This window comes from Oreochromis aureus, linkage group 13, assembly GCF_013358895.1.
Source record: "Oreochromis aureus strain Israel breed Guangdong linkage group 13, ZZ_aureus, whole genome shotgun sequence".
Taxonomy (NCBI): domain Eukaryota; kingdom Metazoa; phylum Chordata; class Actinopteri; order Cichliformes; family Cichlidae; genus Oreochromis; species Oreochromis aureus.
Window position 1 is genome coordinate 34,925,218 of NC_052954.1, and position 20,321 is coordinate 34,945,538.

The window sequence follows — 20,321 nt, forward strand, 5'->3', positions numbered from 1 at the left end:
GAATATCCAAGACGAGTCTAATATTATTGGAGATGTGCCTGTTTGTCATAAAACCAGACTGTGTCTCGTCTACAATATCGTCCAAAATATATTTAATTCTTCTAGCTAGCAATAGAGCTAATATTTTATAATCATTATTTAGGAGGCTTATTGGTCTCCAGTTGTCTATAAAAAGTAGGTCCTTCTTAGGTTTGGGAATTAAAGTAATAAGTCCTTGAGTAAGGCTGGGAGGAAGAGTGCCCCTTTCAATACTTTCATTATAAACCTGCAACAAAAAGGGGCAAGCTGAGAAGAAAATGATTTATAGAATTCAGCCACCAGCCCATCTGTGCCTGGAGATTTGTTGTTTTTAAGAAATTCAATAGATGTCAATATCTCTTTTTCAGTAATTGGACTATCACAAAAAAGCCTATCAGCACTTTTAATCATTTCAACATTGTTTACAGAGTCAATAAATTGGGTAGCGACCTTTGGGGGTAGTGACACGGCCTGATCCGGTCCCGCGTGTGCGGGATGAAGACGTTCTGTTTCCGGTTCTGCTGCTTTTCGGACTCTTAATAAAAAGTCAAAGAAGATGCGCGCGCATCAGCGCGTGAGCTCCGCGCTGCAGCGCTTCAAAGAGACCGCGGTGACAGAGCTGTGCGGCCGGCTGAAGGTGACCTCTGACCCCGAGCTCCGACACATGGAGGTCAGGAAGAGTTTAACCCTTTAAAAACCACCGAAGAAGAGTCGTGTGACAGAATAATAACTTTATTTATAACAGTTATCAAAACACAGAGTTACAATCACAACTTCACAGCTCAGACCACACTCACTCACACACACACACACACACACACACACACACACACACACACACACACACACTCAGGCCGAGGTGATCTGAGCATGTGCAGAGGAGGGAGGGTGAAGATGGAGCTGCAGGCACGAGGATTTGTTTATAACTGAGCTTTATTTATCAACAACAGTATAAACAAATAAGGTACCTTTAGTCGTCCAGTACATACATATATATCAGCGGTCCCCAACCCCCGGGCCATGGACCGGTACCAGTCCGTGAGTCGTTTGGTACCGGGCCGCGAGATTTGAGGCTCGGGTGTGAAATGTATGGTTTTCAGGGTTTTTATCGGTTTTCATCGTTATTTTTTTTTTAATCGTTTTTATCGTTAACTCTGTTTCCCTGGGTCTTTTCCCGTGTGTTATGAATAAATCTTTTTTGGGGTAACGGTAGGCCTACTGGTTTCATTTTGTTGTATTCACCCACGACACCTTAAAGGCCAGTCCAGTATTGCTGGACATAAAGCGGTCCGTGGCGCAAGAAAGGTTGGTTGATATATATGACACAGATGTCGGATAGCGAGGAGGCTTCTTCTCATCATAAACTGAACTTGTTGAATAGAACTATAGTTTATGGCTTTCTTGTCATTGACATGTTTCTGAGACTTACTCAGGAGTTTAAGATCATTCAGCCATGTGTTTCTACATGTTTACCTCTAAAGTGTCTGCATGTGTGAATAAAACAGACAGTCCTAAAGTCTAAATCTGGGCTCTCAGCGAGCATCTCAGATTTAACTACAGTCAGCGTCAGACGTGGTAACTGAACACGACTGTTGGCCGGTCCACACGTCAGTCCAGGAGGAGTGCACTGATCCACAACAGAAAAACAAGTGAAACAAACTCTCTGTGTCATTTTCACAGACTCCACAGGTGTTCACATCTGGGTTAAATCTCAGTCTGAGGAATTCGTTGGTTGGGTAAATCTCATTTATGACTTTAAAGTTAACCTCTTTACGTTAGGGGAAAGTGAAATATACTTTGTTTGTACGGCCTTATCCTCCATGGCCAGTCTTTAACCTGGTTAGGATTTATCACAGTATTTCTGATGTCCTTGTTTGTAAACCTGTTGTCACCAAAGTGAACTCTGACTCTGCAGAGCTGTCTCAGTCCAGGAGGGATGTTAGAGTGCACAGTGTGTTCTTTAATCAGTGGCCTCAGAGGGGCGGGGCCGGCTTTGGTTAGTGGTTTATGACTGTGTTAAGGGAAAATCCCAAATGGCAAACTGCAAATATAAACAGAAACACAATGAGACAGCGTAATAAATCACATGTACATGGGTGAGCGTCTCAGAAGAGAGTCACACAGTGTACTTCTTTATTCGTGCATTTATAGTCACTGGTGCCCACACAACAGGGCGGCGTATTTTCGCTCTTCTAAGAAAAATGACTATACAACAGTATGTGGCTATCTTACTGGAACGTTCCGTTCCGGAATGTTAGTGCGTAGGGAGTGAAGATAAGAGTGGTTGAGGTGTATGTGTGTGTGTTGTGAGATTCAGAAGGACGCAGCCCTTCTTCTTGTTAGAGAGCGCAGATAAAAGTGTCCAGCTCTCCTCTTCCTGCTTGTTCAGCTATTATTGCTGTGAGAAAGAATTTATAAAACAGTCTTGTAGTGGACAACAGTCTAAGTCATCAAAAGGTCAACACACAGTATTCTATCATATGCAAACTTATATCATTAAAAGCTTATACTGACTACTAAGTACAATTTTCCATTGACATTCCCTCCTGTTGTCAGTATAACTTTCAAGTGAGATATCAGTATGTAACATCTTGTTGTACAGTTTCTATCACACCATCATTAATCACACAAAGTTTTCATGTTCCAACAGGTCAGAGTCATCATCATCATCATTTGTCACGGCTATGTATGCAGCAACAGTGGAAACAATTATACGGTTAATCATGAGTTTTAGACATGGCAGGATACATGTTACAAAACACAAAATAAAAGTGAAAATACAAAAAGGGATAAATAGAATAAATAAGAATAAGAACACAAAGGAATTGCAAGTATTTCAAGTATTTCAAGTATTGAAGTCTATTGCACCGTTGGTTTTTAACAAAAAGTATTGCACAGTGAAAAGGCAGTAGTAGTCTTTTTAGCAGTCACTTGTATTATTTACATAGTCCTGAGTTTGGGCCTGCTGGATCTGTCTCAAGGCGTTCAGGGCATCAGTCATGTTTGATGAGTGTACATTGTCTGATGTGTGTGTGTGTGTCATTTCTCACTCAATCAACAAGTGCACGTCTGTTCAGGTGTGTGTTTCTCTTCATTCTGAGTCAGTGTGTGTAGATGTGTATGTTTGTGTATGTTGGCGTGTTTATCACTTTCCTGTTCTGGTGTTTTGGGTAAACCACGGCCTGAAGCGTGCCCTGGGGTCCTGTCCTCCTCCTTTTCAGTCCGGTTGCGACCATTGCTGCTGCTGCTCATAGTTCAGTCTGTCCTGGTCCTGGCCCCAATTGGGGCAGTCCTTTCTCCAGTGTCCATGCTCACCGCAGGTGAAACCTGCATCTTCTTCTGTGTTTTGTCCATTCTGAGGTGCCTTTTGACCTCAGTTGCTCCTCCTGTCTCTGGCACGCCCTTTCTTCTGCTGCCCGATCATCCGTGTTGGTCCATCACTGTCCTGTACAGTGTTAATGCAGAGTTATCAAGGTCAGCATTCTTTTGCTCGGCCTTACTTTTCATTCGGGCTTAATGGGCGTCTCGTCACAGCTCTGTCAGCTGAAGCTGTCTGGAAATCTCCTCCGTGTAGTGAAACGAGCCTTGGATTTAACGCTCTCCGTCTCTGCTGCATGAGATCGCTTTCCTGTAGCACTGTTGACATTTTTAGATTGTTGTTATGGGTCCAGCTGCTGCAGCATTTGGTCAGGGTCAAGGTCAGAGATGGTAGAGGGGAGAGCAGGAGTCCAGGTCAGCTTTGGCTTTCAGGACCGGCAAAGCAGCCTGTAATTAAACATAAAGAGAAAAAACAAAAACAAAACAAAAACAGTGGAACAGGAAAATGATGTTGTTTTGGCTGTGTTATTCAGAGAGGGGAGAAACACCGGGCCAGGCCCTGTGTCAGCCTTCTCTCCCCCCTTTTTTTGTGTTTTTTCTCACCATATAATCAACTCATAACCCACCAAGTTGACAGGACAACACAGGTACATGGTAAAATTCGTAAGATCATGTTTAAAAGCACAAAAAAGGAATTTTCCTTCCTTCAGTAATCACTTGTATGATTCAATCAGCAGAAAACATCTCACAATTTGACTCTTAACCACTAAATTTGTTGTTTCATCACTGGTTGGTCATACCAGTGTCGTTCTTTTTGAAGTTGTTGTCCTGCAACCCAGAGAGTTTATTTGTTAGTAGTGGATAAACTTCAGCATTTGATAACAAAACTATTAAGTTTTCCCTGTTTTAACACTAATGAGGGATATAGGCGCATGTATAGTGTGTGCTGTAGTGTAAGCTGTTCTTCATTGCATGTATGTGTATTAGTAGCTTGCATGCAAGGCCTCTGGGACTGTCTCACCCAAAGAGCATTTTCTCAACAGTTGCCTTTCTTTCGCGTGTGTTAAGAAAGGCAAATGTGCTTGTAGCAGTTGTGAGATTATTATGCTGTTATATATTACATTATACCTATAATCAAAATGAGTGAATCATGATACTGCTGTAGGCCACATCATACTTCTGAGTTAAAAGAATGTGAAAATCATTAGATTTATTAGATAGGTTTGTTGTGCTATACTGCTGATTTACTGTGAGTGAGTTACACTGTTTCATGACATTTCATACTGCCGAGTTATGAAAAGAATATTGTATTCAGAGAGCAGGGCTCTCTCTCTTTTTTTTTCTTTGTGATAGTAAAAGAACAGAGCACATGCCACGGGGCGTCACCCCCACCTTTGGTGGAAGCAGAAAAACAGGGAGCCAAGGTCGCAACTCAGGCTCACAAAGAGTCAGAGCTTTCTGCCTTCACCTGAGGGTGTGCCCCAAGCATGTGACTTCAGGTCTCCATAATTGGAGGTTATTTAAAGATAAATAAGATGATTTCATATATTGCTCGCAGATCATGCACTAGACGATATGTTGCAGTATTAGCCTGCTTCAACACTTAAGCAAAACATCACTCTTTGTTTTATTATTATTATTATTATTATTATTATTATTATTATTATCCTGTCTCAAAACAGAAAATGAAATTGTAGTTGTTCTTGGCTGAGAAACACAAAACCTCTCTTTTTTTTTCAAAACAAGAAACTAAGTTTTAATTTTTCAGCCTTGTCACATAAAACAAAACAGACAACCCAGCTCTCAGCTGGCTCTGGACTTATCATCATCAAGGACACATGGTGAGAGCTACTTCAGAAGTTACAGTGCTCATCACTCAAGCAACATTTAAAAAAGGAACAAAAAACAAAACTCAGCACACTACACAGAGAACATGTCATGATCCTGAGTCTGCCGACTCAGCGTTTTGTGTTTCCTTATGCTTTTGTTTATTCTGAGTATATATCCTGTTATGATTTGCCATTTGTTAGGTTTCTGTTCTTTGCTTGCCCTGGTCCCACTTCTGTGTTCTGTCTGTCTATGGTGTCACACTGTCTGTTTGTTAGTCAGCCTGTTTAGTTCAGCGTCTTGTCTGGTTCCCTGTGTCTGAGTTTCCTGTTTTATTGTGGAGGTCTGTGTCTTATGTGAGTGTGCTCAGTTTACGTTTCCCCTGTCTTGTCAGCTGTGATTTCTCCCAGGTGTGTTCCCCTCCTGTCTCTCATCCCTTGATTACTGCCGTGTGTATATTAGCCCTGTGTTTCCTTTGTTCTCTGTCATGTCGTTAACGTCTCCTGCCCTCTAGTTATCTGTGTGTTCCGTCTGCTAGCCTGCCTGCCTGCGTAGTTTATTTCTGTATTCTCAGTTTAGTTAAGTTCATGCACCTTTTTCTGCCCAGCAATAAAGCTGTGTGTTTTTGAGTTCACATCTACCTCTGAGTCCTGCATTTTGGGTCCTTTCCCCGTGCCTGCCTGCACACAGCCATGACAGAACAACAACAAGACACAACTGAAGGTGTTGTTCTTGTTTGTTCTCCTTGAATTTTAGAATAAAGTTATTACATCTGCATTAGTAAATCATATGCCTAATCATTATGTGCCACTGTGATCCACAAGTATGATCACAAATTTATTTATTTTTCAACCCAACAAAACAAACAAACAAAAACAAAAAACAAATTGCCTATGGCATCATCAAGGCTTTGCGTTCATATTAATTGAGTGTAAGCTGCTTTCTTCATTGCAAGTATTTATTACAATACGGTTTAATTCATGCATCTTATCACAGAGTTCTAAATTCAACCTATCTCCTCACACACACACGGTTTCCTGTCACCGACAGGCACACATTTCCTGTTTCTGCAGACTCTGTCTTTCATTGTATTTATAGTCTAAAAACCCTCTTTAATTCTACTAAAAACAATCTAAATCCCTTGATCTAAAAACGATACACCTTTATTTCACACACACTTTTAAATTGAGCTCTTTCAGACATCAGGAATCATCACACACACTGCCTTTTCTCTCAAACTTCCACTTGTTCACACACTCTACTATGAACCTGTGTAGTGTTATTATTACTTATGTTTTATTATTTTTGTACAAATCACACCCAATCACTCAAAACCTACTACTCACAGCATTCACACAGTTAAAATCACTCAAAATATGCTTTCATACGAGTATTTCAGACATGCTTTTCAAGATATATAGAGGTCACTCACTGTACATCCACAGTAATGAATTCAAACTCTATTTATACAATTGTAGTGAGCAAAACCAGCATCTCCATGCGTCACCGCTCCTCATTAGCTTGGTAGTGTCCACATATTTAATTCAGCTTCTCAATCTTGTAGCTTTAGCTGTTGTATACAGGGTTTGGCTCATTAGTTGTTAGTATAGGTTTGCTCTTCATCTTAACAAAGTCTCATCTAAGATGACAGGTTTACAAGCAGGTCAAGTGTCTCTATGCACCTGATTAGTGTAGTTATTTCCTTATTTTCTTCATCTCCTATATCATTGTACTGAGTTTGAGCAAACCTTGAGCTTGACTCAGACTACTTTTAACAATCATTCACCTCACATCATAACTGACTGAGGTGCCTCTTCTTATTAATAGTATGTCATTATTAATGTTATCATTGTATTGTTTTTCCTTTTTATAACAGCAACAGTATATTACAATACACTACTTTACTACTAATATACAATAGTATATTAGTTTATATTTTATTATGTATCCATCACGGGTCTGTGTGAACCTGCAGCTTCACACCTTCCCAAGCTGGAGACATTTTCCTTGGCTGAACAATGACACAGCCTTAATATGCCTTATGCATCTCTCTTTTTTATTTGATATATTTTGTGTGAATTATCTGATTTCACGCATTCTATTCATTCAGCTTGGTTGTCTTCCCAATTTTGTTTCATTGCTTTAATTTAAGTTAACCTTAATTTAACCTTTTGTTTATTCCACTTCATTCCTCTTTCCATGCTTTAAAATATTACAACTCTTGTGTATGCTTTGATTTCTTTTTAGCATCCTTTTCAGTATTTATTTCTGCTTGGAGGGTTTCTTATAATTTAGTTAATGCATTTTCCTCCCACGTGGGACATTTAGTTTTCTTTGGATTTCTCTATCTATATGCACTAATTTGTCCGGCACCTGGACATTTCTTTTCTAGCCACTGCTCGTCAGCAGTGAGTTTTGTTGCCTTATTACCCATTATTAGTTTATGCTTCTTTTAGCGCTTAGTAACACACACACACACACCTGCGGCGCTTTCACTGGCACGAGAACAGAGAGAGGTAGCTGACACGCCCTTCTACTTTCAAGCTATTCTTGAAAGCGGTGTCACCTTTACGTGATGAAACACGACCTTCCTCTCAGTTCACCAGTACTTCAGCGACCAACAGTAAACAAATTAGTGGAATAGTTCAGCCTCCTTATTGTGCTGTAAAAAAAAAATCAACTTATTCCACCAACATAAACAAAACAGTACAGTACATTTATGCGCACTACCTTTACCCCCTCACGGGGAGCTGCCAGTCCGTGAGCGAGCTCTATTTTAGTTTAAAATGCTACCAGCCCCTTCGGGCGAGCCCAGTTTTCTACCCCCTGCGGGGGAGCTGCCAGTCCTTAGACGAGCTCTATTTTAGTGGACAACAGTCTAAGTCATCAAAAGGTCAACATACAGTATTCTATCATATGCAAACTTATATCATTAAAAGCTTATACTGACTACTAAGTACAATTTTCCATTGACAGACTGTCAGCAGCATCTTACCTCAAACTTCTCACAGAGCGTCTCATGTTTTAAGAAAACCTCATTCTCATCCATAAAATGAGCTACAGCCCAAATCCCTTTGGAAGGCAGGAGGAGCTCAGAGGAGGAGCTCAGAGGAGCGTCGTGGATGAAGGAGGACATGCACAGGGGCGGAGTCACAGAAGAGGCACACAAAAAAACAGCGACAAATGTTATTGAATATAATTTTTTATATTCATTTTTTAATCTTAACAAATAATATTAAAATATATTAAAATATTAAATAAACAAAATGAATTACATTTAGTATTTTTGTTCTTTCACAACATTTATTTTAAAAAGTATTTTATTCACACAGCAGGGTTCAGTATAGAACCACCGTGCAGATGTAGCAGTGACCAGCAGGAGGCGCTCTGATGTTACAGTTATACTTATTGATTGTGATATTTTAATTTGTTTTATTTATTTGTTTTAATTCACGATTCTGTTTTTGTAAAGCTTTTTAAAATCTCTGCTGATGTCATCGTCAGTCGATCGTTTTGTTTGTGTTTGCATTGTAGGCGGAGCTTCTCACTGTCTTTTTTTTTTTTTTTCTTTTTTTTTTTTTCTTTTTTTTAACCTGTCCCGTTTGGTTCTTTTGCCATCAGAATTATTGTCTAAAGGCGAAGAAAGATGCCCAAATGATTTACTTTTACTAAATTGACCATCCCAGCCTTGCCGTAATGGTCCATTTGATTCACCTTTATTGTTTATTTTATTTTCACTTGCTGAATACGGGACAGACTTAACTGGGGAAAGAAAGGGGAGAAAGAAAGAGGAAAAGAAAAACAGCGGGGAAGAGGGACGGGGAAAAGGGCAAAAACCAAAACCAACAAAATAAGCAGACAAAAAATACATATATCGATCATCTGGTTCACCTGTTGAGAAAGAAAGAGAAAGCAAGCAGAAGAAAATGAGAGTAATAAACAACATCACAATGATCTATGGGAATATGACAGTAAATACTAAATGTTAGACATTATTGTGCAGCACGTAAGATCGACAGCGCACAGTGTGCTTTGAGGTAAGAGCCAAAAGGGTGTAGTTTGTGTGTGATCACCTGTGTGTACACCTGTGAGCATGAACGCGCTTGTTTTTAAAAGGTTCCTTCATGTAATGATCTGCTAGAGGGTGTGGGGGCCACTGCCCCGTCCTCCAGGGCATGAAGCAGGTATGGAGGAGATCAAAACTCCAGACATCCAGAGGCCCCCAGAACACAGAGACCAAGGAAGACCAACAGAGGGCAGCAGCGTCACTATCCCAGAAAGAGCTGAGGAGAGTCCCAGATGAGGGGTCACTCAGCAGCCAGCGGAGCAGAAGCCGGGGGTTGCAGTGGCGTGCCCGTGAGCTCCGCCGGCAGCCAGCTGTGCCTGAGTGACCGAGCCCCGGGCCGAGAGGCCGAGGACACCCCGCCTCCGAAGTGGCCCGAGCGAGCCCCAGGCTCCAGGCCTCCAGACCAGAGCTTCTCACTGTCATGACAACCCTCTGCGAGCGTCTGCTGGAGGAGCTGGGGAGGCTGCTGGAGGAGGAGGCGGAGTTGAAAGAGCCCGGTGAGGCGGAGGAACAACAGCAATAAGGTCATGTGACCTTCAGCTTCATCTTTTGACCCTTCCTTTTCTTTCTCTCTTTGCAGTTAACCCTCAGCCAGACTCCGCCCATCCAGCCTCAGAGGTTGGGGTCCAGCAGAAGCTGAGCAGCCAATCAGATGTTATTACAAGTGACCGATCAGAGCAGGCTCCAGGAGCAGGCAGTGGGCGGAGCTTCAGCTGCAATGTCTGTAGCAGAGACTTCTCCAAACGCTCCAACCTGCGTGCTCACGTGCGCGTGCACAGTGGGGAGCGCCCATTCAGCTGTTCCGTGTGCGGCCGCTGTTTCTCCGCCCACAGCAGCAAACGCATCCACCATCTCACTGTCCACGGGCACCAGCGCCCATACGCCTGCAGTCACTGCGGGAAGGCTTTCGGCACGCGCGGCCACCTCAGGGTACACCAGGCGGCGGGGCGGTGGCCGCTCATGTGCTCAGCCTGCAGAGAGATGCTCGCGACGGTGTGCGGCCTGAAGAAGCACAGACTGACGTGTCAGAGCGCCGGCCAAACGTTCTCCAGACGCGCTGACCTGTCCGCTCACCGCCGCGTGCACCTGCAGCACAAACCCTTCACCTGTCCCACCTGCGGCAAAGGCTTCACAGCACCCCGCAGCGTGCGCGTGCACCTGCTCACTGTCCACGCTGGTCTGAAGCCATTCAGCTGCAGAGTGTGCGGGAAGGCATTCAGCCAGCAGAGCGGCCTAACGGCCCAGCAGCGGACACACAGCGGCGAGCGGCCTCACGTCTGTGAGTGGTGTGGCCGCCACTTCTCCAGCAGCAGCGGACTGTAGGTGCACCATCGCGTGCACACCGGCGAGAAGGCCTTCACCTGCGACATCTGCGGGAGGAGCTTCAGCGTGTCGGCCAACCTACGGCGCCACTGCCTCATACACTCGGGCCGCCGTCCGTTCAGCTGCGGTGTGTGTGGCCGCAGCTTCACACAGGCTGCTCACCTGAAGACCCACCGCCGCAGCCACTCGGAGGGGAAACCGTTCAGCTGCTCGCAGTGTGGGAAAACCTTCGCCACTCAGGCAGGCGTCATTCTGCATCTGCGCATGCATAGTGGCGAGAAGCCATTCATCTGTGAGTTTTGTGGGCGGAGCTTCAGCGTGTCCCAGAACCTCGTCAGGCACAAACGCGTCCACAGCGGCGAGAAGCCGTTCGAGTGCGCCGTGTGCCTGAAAAAGTTCAGCCAGAAGGGAAACCTGAAGAGCCACGAGCTCGTCCACACAGGAAGGAAACCTTTCAGTTGCTCAGCCTGCGGCCGCTGCTTCACCACCATGAGGAGCCTCCGCGAGCACAGGTGTGTCAGCTGACCAAGACCTCGCACACGCTCAGTTAACGTCACACCTCAGAGGACGTGTGTACAGAGGAAATGAAAGAAATTCAAACTTTATATTTGTTTTTACCAGAACAACAAAATTCAGTGTGAACTAGAAAGTGCATTTTCTGAAGAAACTGCAGTGTGAATGCTTGAATCTGAATGTATGCACTGAAATGAATTAATTGCTGAATATTAAGCCAAAAATGTTGAATGAGCTGAAAAATACAGAGTTTTTAACCTGAAAACAAAAGTGCAGAACTTTTGAAAGCTTATGTTCACACAGAAGAAGTTGGAAAATAGCTGAAAATGTTTTAAATGTAAATTAGAAAAACCTAAGTAATGAGAAAAGAAAATTAGAGTCAGAAAATATCCAAATGAATATTAAAAGTTCATATTCTTTGAATCACTGAATGACTAGAATGTGATCCCTCCACTTCACCAAAAACAGTTTAAAAAGTTTACATCTCTGAGCTTTGAAAGACACTGTGTTGTAAAGAGAACAACGATGGCTTCGTTTTGAGGGTAAAATGATCGCTGTAGAGCAAACACTGTGGACACAGCAGCAGTTGAAAGAGAAGTGTTTAAGATGAATCTTGGCACAGTGAGAGACAGAGCTCGTTAGGCAGGCAGGTGTGAGCCTGGTTGCTATAGTGACTGCACCCAATGGCTCCATACACACGCACACAGACATGCACCTCACTTTTGCTGCTTAAAATGAACAGAAAAGTCAGGCCCAAACAAATCCTTCCCAAATGAAAAGTACAGGTCCTATTGACGAAATTCTTTCACCGTGAGCTGCAGCAATGTCCAGTCTACCTAATTCTCAGTTTTCATGCCTGAGGAGTTTATTATATGGACGTGGTGACAGTGTAAAACACCATGCTCTTCTGATTTTCAAACGAACCTTCTGAGCCATTTTAACATTAGAGTCTATGGAGGAGTTGGAGGGAGGAGGCTGTGCTTTGGTGACATTTATGAAAGAACCATAACACCTAGTACAATAGTAAACACATTGGATGAAAGAGGACAGCGATGGCTACGTTTTGAGGGTAAAATCAGACCTGTAGAGCAAACGCTGCGGACACAGCAGCAGTTTTAAAAATATTTTAAGATTAATTTTTTCGCGCTCCTCTCACTCTAGCAGTTGAGCTGTCTCACTCTAGCCCCAACATTCCGTCCCATACACACCCATTATAAACTCTGAAATGGGTGAAAAAACATCATGAAACTTAAACTGGAACTGAAGAAAAAGTATAATAGATATTGAAAAGATAAATACAAGTTGAACAGCTGAATGTCTTGTCTTCGTTTTAAAGTTTGAATGGTGGCTCTATGTCAACGTATGTGGAAGTAGATACAGTTTAAAGAGGAGTAAGTTGAAGGAGAATTTGAAGGGTCTCCCCATTGAAATACATGGGAAATTTTTGTTGAAAAAAGTTGAATAATTTTAAAAATATAAATGTTATAAATGAGAAAAATACAAGCAGTCATGTCCAAAAGAAGAGGAATCTAACGGTGTTTGAATGGTTTTCTAAGTTGAACGGTTTTGAAGGAGATAGATGCACAAAAACGTCACGAATATGATGATATAGTAACTAGAAAGTGCATTTTCTGAAGAAACTGCAGTGTGAATGCTTGAATCTGAATGTATGCACTGAAATGAATTAATTGCAGAATTTTAAGTTAAAAATAAAAATGTTGAATGAGCTGGAAAATACAGAGTTTTTAACCTGAAAACAAAAGTGCAGAACTTTTGAAAGCTGATGTTCACAAAAGAAGTTGGAAAATAGCTGAAAAAGTTTTAAATTAAAATTTGGAAAACCTAAGAAATGAGAACAGAAAATTTAGAGTCAGAAAACATCTGAATGAATATTAAAAGTTCATATTCTTTGAATCACTGAATGACTAAAGTGTAATCCCTCCACTTGGATCCACACACTTTTAAAGGTTTACATCTCTGAGCTTTGAAAGACATGCTGTTGGAAAGAGAACAACGATGGCTTCGTTTTGAGGGTAAAATGATGGCTGTAGAGCAAACACTGTGGACACAGCAGCAGTTGAAAGAGAAGTGTTTAAGATGAATATTGGCAGAGTGAGAGAGAGAGCTCGTTAGGCAGGCAGGCAGGTGTGAGCCTGGTTGCTATAGTGACTGCACCCACTGGCTCCATACACACGCGCACAGACATGCACCTCACTTTTGCTGCTTAAAATGAACAGAAAAGTCAGGTCAAAACAAATCGCTCCCAAATGAAAAGTACAGGTCCTATTGACAAAATTCTTTCACCGTGAGCGACAGCAATGTCCAGTCTACCTAATTCTCAGTTTTCATGCTTGTGGAGTTTATTATATGGACATGGTGACAGTGTAAAGACAGCCTGTACTTCTGGTTTTCAAACGAACCTTCTGAGCCATTTTAACATTAGAGTCTATGGAGGAGTTGGAGGAGGAGGCTGTGCATTGGTGACATTTATGAAAGAACCATAACACCTAGTACAATAGTAAACACATTGGATGAAAGAGGACAGCGATGGCTACGTTTTGAGGGTAAAATCATACCTGTAGACCAAACACCGTGGACACAGCAGCAGTTTTAAAAATATTTTAAGATTAATTTTTTGCTCCTCTCACTCTAGCAGTTGAGCTGTCTCACTCTAGCCCCAACATTCCGTCCCATACACACCCATTATAAACTCTGAAACGGCTGAAAAAACATCATGAAACTTAAACTGGAACTGAAGAAAAAGTATAATAGATATTGAAAAGATAAATACAAGTTGAATAGTTGAATGTCTTGTCTTCGTTTTAAAGTTTGAATGGTGGCTCTATGTCAACGTATGTTGAAGTAGATACAGTTTGAAAATGAGTAAGTTGAATGAGGATTTGAAGGGTCTCCCCATTGAAATACATGGGAAATTTTTGTTGAAAAAAGTTGAATAAAATTAAAAATATAAATGTTAAAAATGAGAAAAGTAGAAGCAGTCATGTCCTAATGAAGAGGAATCTAACGGTGTTTGAATGGTTTTTCTAAGTTGAACGGTTTTGAAGGAGATAGACTACAAAAAACGTACGGAATATATAATAAAATATAACTAGAAAGTGCATTTTCTGAAGAAACTGCAGTGTGAATGCTTGAATCTGAATATATGCGCTGAAATGAATTAATTGCTGAATTTTAAGTTAAAAATGTTGAATGAGATGAAAATACAGAAATTTTCACCTGAAAACAAAAAGCTGAACTGCTAAAAGCTGCCATCCACAGAGAAGAAGTTAGAAAACAGCTGAAAATGTTTTAAATGTAAATTAGAAAAACCTAAAAATATGAGAAAAGACTATTTAGAGTCAGAAAACATCTGAATGAATATTAAAAGTTCATATTCTTTGAATCACTGAATGACTAAAATACGGTCCCTTCACTTGGATCCACACAGTTTTAAAGGTTTACATCTCTGAGCTTTGAAAGACACGCTGTTGGAAAGAGAAGAACGATGGCTTCATTTTGAGGGTAAAATGATGGCTGTAGAGCAAACACTGTGGACACAGCAGCTGTTGAAAGAGAAGTGTTCAAGATGAATCTTGGCAGTGTGAGAGAGAGCTCGTTAGGCAGGCAGGTGTGAGCCTGGTTGCTATAGTGACTGAGCCAGGGCTCCATACACACGCACACAGACATGCACCTCACTTTTGCTGCTTAAAATGAACAGAAAAGTCAGCCCCAAACAAATCCTTCCCAAATGAAAAGTACATGTCGTATTGACAAAATTCTTTCACCGTGAGCGGCAGCAATGTCTAGTCTACCTAATTCTCAGTTTTCATGCCTGTGGAGTTTATTATATGGACGTGGTGACAGTGTAAAGACAGCCTGCTCTTCTGATTTTCAAAGGAACTTTCTGAGCCACTTTAACATTGGAGTCTATGGAGGAGTTGGAGGGAGGAGGCTGTGCTTTGGTGACATTTATGAAAGAACCATAACACCTAGTACAATAGTAAACACATTGGATGAAAGAGGACAGCGATGGCTACGTTTTGAGGGTAAAATCATACCTGTAGATCAAACGCTGTGGACACAGCAGCAGTTTTAAAAAGATTTTAAGATTAATTTTTTTCGCTCCTCTCACTCTAGCAGTTCAGCTGTCTCACTCTAGCCCCAACATTCCGTCCCATACACACCCATTATAAACTCTGAAACGGCTGAAAAAACATCATGAAACTTAAACTGGAACTGAAGAAAAAGTATAACAGATATTGCAAAGATAAATACAAGTTGAATAGTTGAATGTCTTGTCTTCGTTTTAAAGTTTGAATGGTAGCTCTATGTCAACGTATGTTGAAGTAGATACAGTTTGAAAATGAGTAAGTTCAATGAGGATTTGAAGGGTCTCTCCATTGAAATACATGGGAAATTTTGTTGAAAAAAGTTGAATAATTTTAAAAATATAAATGTTATAAATGAGAAAAGTAGAAGCAGTCATGTCCAAAAGAAGAGGAATCTAACGGTGTTTGAATGGTTTTCTAAGTTGAACGGTTTTGAAGGAGATACAGTACAAAAAGCGTACGGAATATATAATAAAATATAATAATAATAATAATAATAAAGATTAGAAGAACAATACTGTGAATGCTTTTACAAGCATTCACACTAATAATAATAACTAGAAAGTGCATTTTCTGAAGAAACTGCAGTGTGAATGCTTGAATCTGAATGTATGCACTGAAATGAATTAAATACTGAATATTAAGCTAAAAATGCTGAATTAGCTGGAAAATACAGAATTTGTAACCTGAAAACAAAAGTGCAGAACTTTTGAAAGCTGATTTTCACACAGAAGAAGTTGGAAAATAGCTGAACATGTTTAAAATATAAATTAGAAAAAGATGAGTAATGACAAAAGAAAATTTAGTCAGAAAACCTCTGAATGAAAAACAAAAGTTCATATTCTTCTAATCACTTAAAGAGTGGAATTATGTATTATAAATCTCTAATTCATAAAAAAATAATAAAAATAATTGTAAAAACAAATTTGTTGAATTGAACTGAAAAGATGAACAAACATTCTGGAGAAAATACAAGCTTTAATATCCAGGATAATGTTTTTCAGGCATATACACATGTGTATATCATGTTTAATGGTATTACATACATCAATTTGTTTTGTATGTCATAGAAAATAACATAAAAATCTTAAGTCATATTGTACAGCTTCTTTCTGAAAAGAACTTAAATTAATTCAACAAATGTTTTTTTCGAAATACAATAAAAATCATTTTAAAAAGAGACGTTTGCAATGTTTTAAGGTGTTAATAATCTGATCCTGTCATGTGTCTGTTCAACTTTAGTTTTTGGCACAGACTCGATTCTTAAAGAACAAATTACCAAATAATAAACAAATAAAATTGAAATTAAAGTAGCTTTTTTTGTTAAACACTTCACAGGAGAATAAATAAAAATAACAAAATTAAATAAGCAAATAAAAATAATAAGCAACATATGAAATACATGAAAATTCAACTTTTAAAACCACAATCCTGAACCTTTAAATTGTGTTGGTTTCTTAGAACATGGCTGAACAGCTGTTTCTATCGGTCTACTGATCTGTCTACACATCTTTTTATTACTCATTCTTTTTTATGTTTTATTGTAAACAGTGTCCACACAGTGGTAAAAGAGAACTGTATAGAGATTTTTGAGTGAACTCAAACGAAAGCCTAAGGTGGTGACACAGTTTAACACATACAAATAATCAAATAAACACATTAGTCCTTTTTGTGGATAAATAAGTATCATTAGTTTACAGCATTGTTCAGCCATGCCACTAAATGCTTTTTTACACAGTGTTTTAACCTGGGCTCAGACACAAAGTCACAAATTTAGTTAGTCCCTGACTTTGAGTTGTGGTTATGACTAATTATTATACACAAGGCTTAATCTATCTGAACTCTAAGGACACAAATATGAAAAAACCTATACTTACCAGCTGATACCCCACACTACACACTAGGTGTGCCATGTGACCTGAAACTTTGGTACAAACTCATCATAATTATTCTGTTAACACTGTTTCTTTAACACTGTTTGTGTTGCTGTTCAGCAGTTTAAAATGTTTTAGACTGGATTACATGGAATGAATTTGAGTTCTCTTGGGGGGTTTTTGTGTGTGTTTTGTTCTTAGCAGATTCTTTCTTTACATACTGTTGAATTCCAGTTACCACATTTCTGGTCATATGACATCCTGAGTGCCCACTTAAAAAAATCCCCACAGTTAATTCAACATTAAAACAAAATAAAAATATGTTAAATAAATAAAGGTTTGCTCTGTGATGAAATGTTAAATAAGCATACATTGTACAGAGCACTAACAATGAAAACAATCCTTTAGCCTGTTGATCAGAGAGAGGCAGTCATTATGTCCATTTAAAACCTGTAATCAAAGAGCACAACATTTCTGTGAAACTATAAAGTCCCATATGATCCTCATCATGTCCAGTGACTTCAGAGTGGATCCTCCCTGTCATCCGGCCAGTGTTTGATGTGTGGCAAGCAGCACAGAAGCAGGATAGCTGAGGACTTTAAAAGAAGAGCAGAAAACAGGAACATATGTAGTTGTAAATGTAAATATCAGTGATACTTGTCTTGTCAAAGGGAATAAAATAATGAACTTACACACTCATTTAGGGAGGATCTTGACACTGCACAAAGGAGGCACAGTCAGTCTGACAATGATGGTGATCTGCAGGGATGTTTTCCTGCAGCAACATTCCTGCCGACTGGCCATATGATCCAAGTAGTTGGTTTGCAATAAACAGAAAGGTGTATATGTTAGGTAGTGTGCACTTAGAGCTGGTCCTAAGAAACAAACACATCCTGTAATAAACTGAATACCTTTAGTAGTGCTGCTGCAAACGTAAAGCCCTTCTATCATGTGTGGTTTCAAAGAAGGTGTTTTGTAGGCTCAGTCACAGAAGCTGTGCAGTCTGTTCAGTCCTGAGTGTCTCAGCTCTGAAGGGATGGATCACAGAGGAAACACCTAAGTACAGATATTAAAATACACTCAAAATAGCACTCATAAGGTCAAGTGAAAACACAATTTAAACACTTTACAAAGAATTAATACATGTTTCCATGAAAATAATGTCATTAACCCCTTTTTGTTGTGAGTAAATCTCACCGACTGCTAGTGGGACAAGCTAGAAGGAGGACTTATCACAGAATCTCTCCTGTGCTCCAGATGTGAAGTCTCACGCTCTGATCGTCTGGCGATGAAGATGGTGATGATGAAGCCTCTCTGATCTGTGGCATTACAGTTTCTGGCTGCTATGTGCTTCACACTGTTGGATTTTACATGTGAAGCTTGAGAGAAGACACAGGAGGACTGTGTCTCTCTTAACAAAAAAAAAAAAAGAAGAAAAGAAACCTAACAACCTCCCACACGTACCCCCCCACATTCAACTCCCGCCTACTCACTCCACTCAACTCCCCAGCCTCACACCATCCAATGTCTATACAAATGTAGGGTATCAGCTGGTAACAAAAAGCAAGTGAAACATATGTAGTACATATGTAACACTGCTGAAACATTTCTGGCCAGAAATGTGCAGTTATCAGCCAGTGCATTTATCATCCCAGACCCAGACCCACCCTGATAAATGCACTGGCTGAAACATGATAAAAGCTCATAAAATGTATGTTTCATCGAAAGATTTGTCCAAAAATATAATCATATACTTTTGAAAAAGTTTAAAGATTATAATAAACTGAAATCAATAACATTTTGTAAATATTATTTCAAAATAGAGGCACAGATAAACTGGCTTAACTGTCATTATTGCTGTAATTAGGTTTTCTTTTTTTTTTTTTCTTATTCTTTTTTTTTTTTTTTTTTAAAAAGCAACCTTTAGTCATTGTTGTTTATTCAGAAACAATGAAGAAGCTGTTGAACATTTATGTGTTGTGTGGGCAATCCTCTGGTCCACCCTCCCTCCCTCCCAGCCACAGTGAGACTGGGGCAGCCTGGCAGGATTTTGAAGCCTGGCTGAAGAGAGGATATGCCTGCACGGTTCGTTTTAAACTGCTATATTTGATTTTTCTGACATTCATAGATTACTGATTTTTAGATTTTCTGTAATAAATATAATTGTCATATTTTACTGATATCATTACTTAATTCATGTAATTGTATTTTATGTAAAAAATTCAAACATTATACTGCAATGCAGGGCATTTTTCTTAAGTCAACTTTTAAATATCGCTCTACTTTCTTAAGTCATTCAAAAATATAGAAATTACTTACTGTATTCAAAGATATAGTTCATGAATCATCACAGGACAATACACAGTATACAGGGTCATGGTAACTATGGTAGGTCTTCATGACTCCAGAATGGAGACATCGCTCTGGCTGAGAAATGAAAATTAGGTCAAGCAGTGTGTTCTTCTCTGTGGTAGGGGCAGTGATGACCTGTGCGTATATCCCTAGATTCAAACAGCTCCAGGATTGGTTTGTTTGCACTGGATAAAACATTCTCATTAAAATCACACACACTATGATGGGATGACAGTCCATGATCTCTAATGAGTCTAATAGGCTTACCAGGTTTTTCAGGAATGGCCTCAGAGTGTAGTCTGGAGGTCTGTACACAACTGCAATCAGAGCACTGACTGGTGCTTCAACCTTTAAAGCCAGAAATTCAAGGTCAGTTACATTATGGATGTACTGTTTTTCATGCACTTGAAAGTCACTTTTCACATAAACAGCAACTCCACCACCACTTCTGTTTGCCATCTGGGGAAAGTTTGTGTAGGACAGGTGTCTGTTGCGTTTGAACAAATTGTAATTTTCAAGTGGAGACTCTCTGCGACAAAAGAGCCCCGCAGGTGTGTTTCTGTTAGGCACAAAACATCTGCTAGACACAATTCATGGTGATTCTTGATGTCATTAATGTGAGCTGGCAGTCCCTCTGTATTATGATGAACAATGGTGAAAACCTCTGACCTGCTCAGTGTTTGTATCACGTGTAGAAGAGGCATCATGTCATCAAGGTTGGCTTGTCTCATGTTCTCAAGCGCTGCAGTGATTTCTGGATTGGTGAATATTTTTTTCTCCTCCATATCAAGAAGATACAGTCCACTGAGAGGCGTCACTCTACTGACAGCTACGTAGGCCATGCCGGGCTCAAAAATGCTCTTAAGAGAGACAACAGCTGATGTGGTTGTCATTCCCTGTACCTTATGTATTGTACATGCA

The 20,321-nt window shown here is 40.2% G+C and overlaps 1 protein-coding gene and 1 long non-coding RNA gene across 2 annotated transcripts; one reads left to right on the forward strand and one right to left on the reverse strand.

The window, feature by feature from the left end:
• Positions 1–9,603: 9,603 nt before the first annotated feature.
• LOC116329600 (zinc finger protein 771-like) lies at positions 9,604–10,634 on the forward strand. The gene is made up of 2 exons (XM_031751643.2): positions 9,604–9,726; positions 9,810–10,634. The coding sequence occupies exons 1-2, from the start codon at positions 9,651–9,653 to the stop codon at positions 10,550–10,552; spliced, it is 819 nt and encodes a 272-aa protein (XP_031607503.2). The 5' UTR covers positions 9,604–9,650; the 3' UTR covers positions 10,553–10,634.
• A 6,967-nt stretch (positions 10,635–17,601) lies between these two features.
• On the reverse strand, positions 17,602–18,327 carry LOC120443242. The gene is made up of 4 exons (XR_005615268.1): positions 18,246–18,327; positions 17,960–18,076; positions 17,741–17,844; positions 17,602–17,644 (listed from the first exon to the last, which is right to left on the reverse strand). It is a non-coding gene; the product is annotated as an uncharacterized LOC120443242 (long non-coding RNA).
• Between the last annotated feature and the right edge of the window lie 1,994 nt (positions 18,328–20,321).

What these genes read in the sequence shown, in the direction of transcription:
- LOC116329600 (XM_031751643.2), top strand. Translation starts at nt 9,651, where the DNA reads ATGACAACCCTCTGCGAGCGTCTGCTGGAGGAGCTGGGGAGGCTGCTG. An exon ending in GGCGGAGTTGAAAGAGCCCG is followed by an intron (nt 9,727 to 9,809) that starts GTGAGGCGGAGG and finishes CTCTCTTTGCAG; the next exon opens with TTAACCCTCAGCCAGACTCC.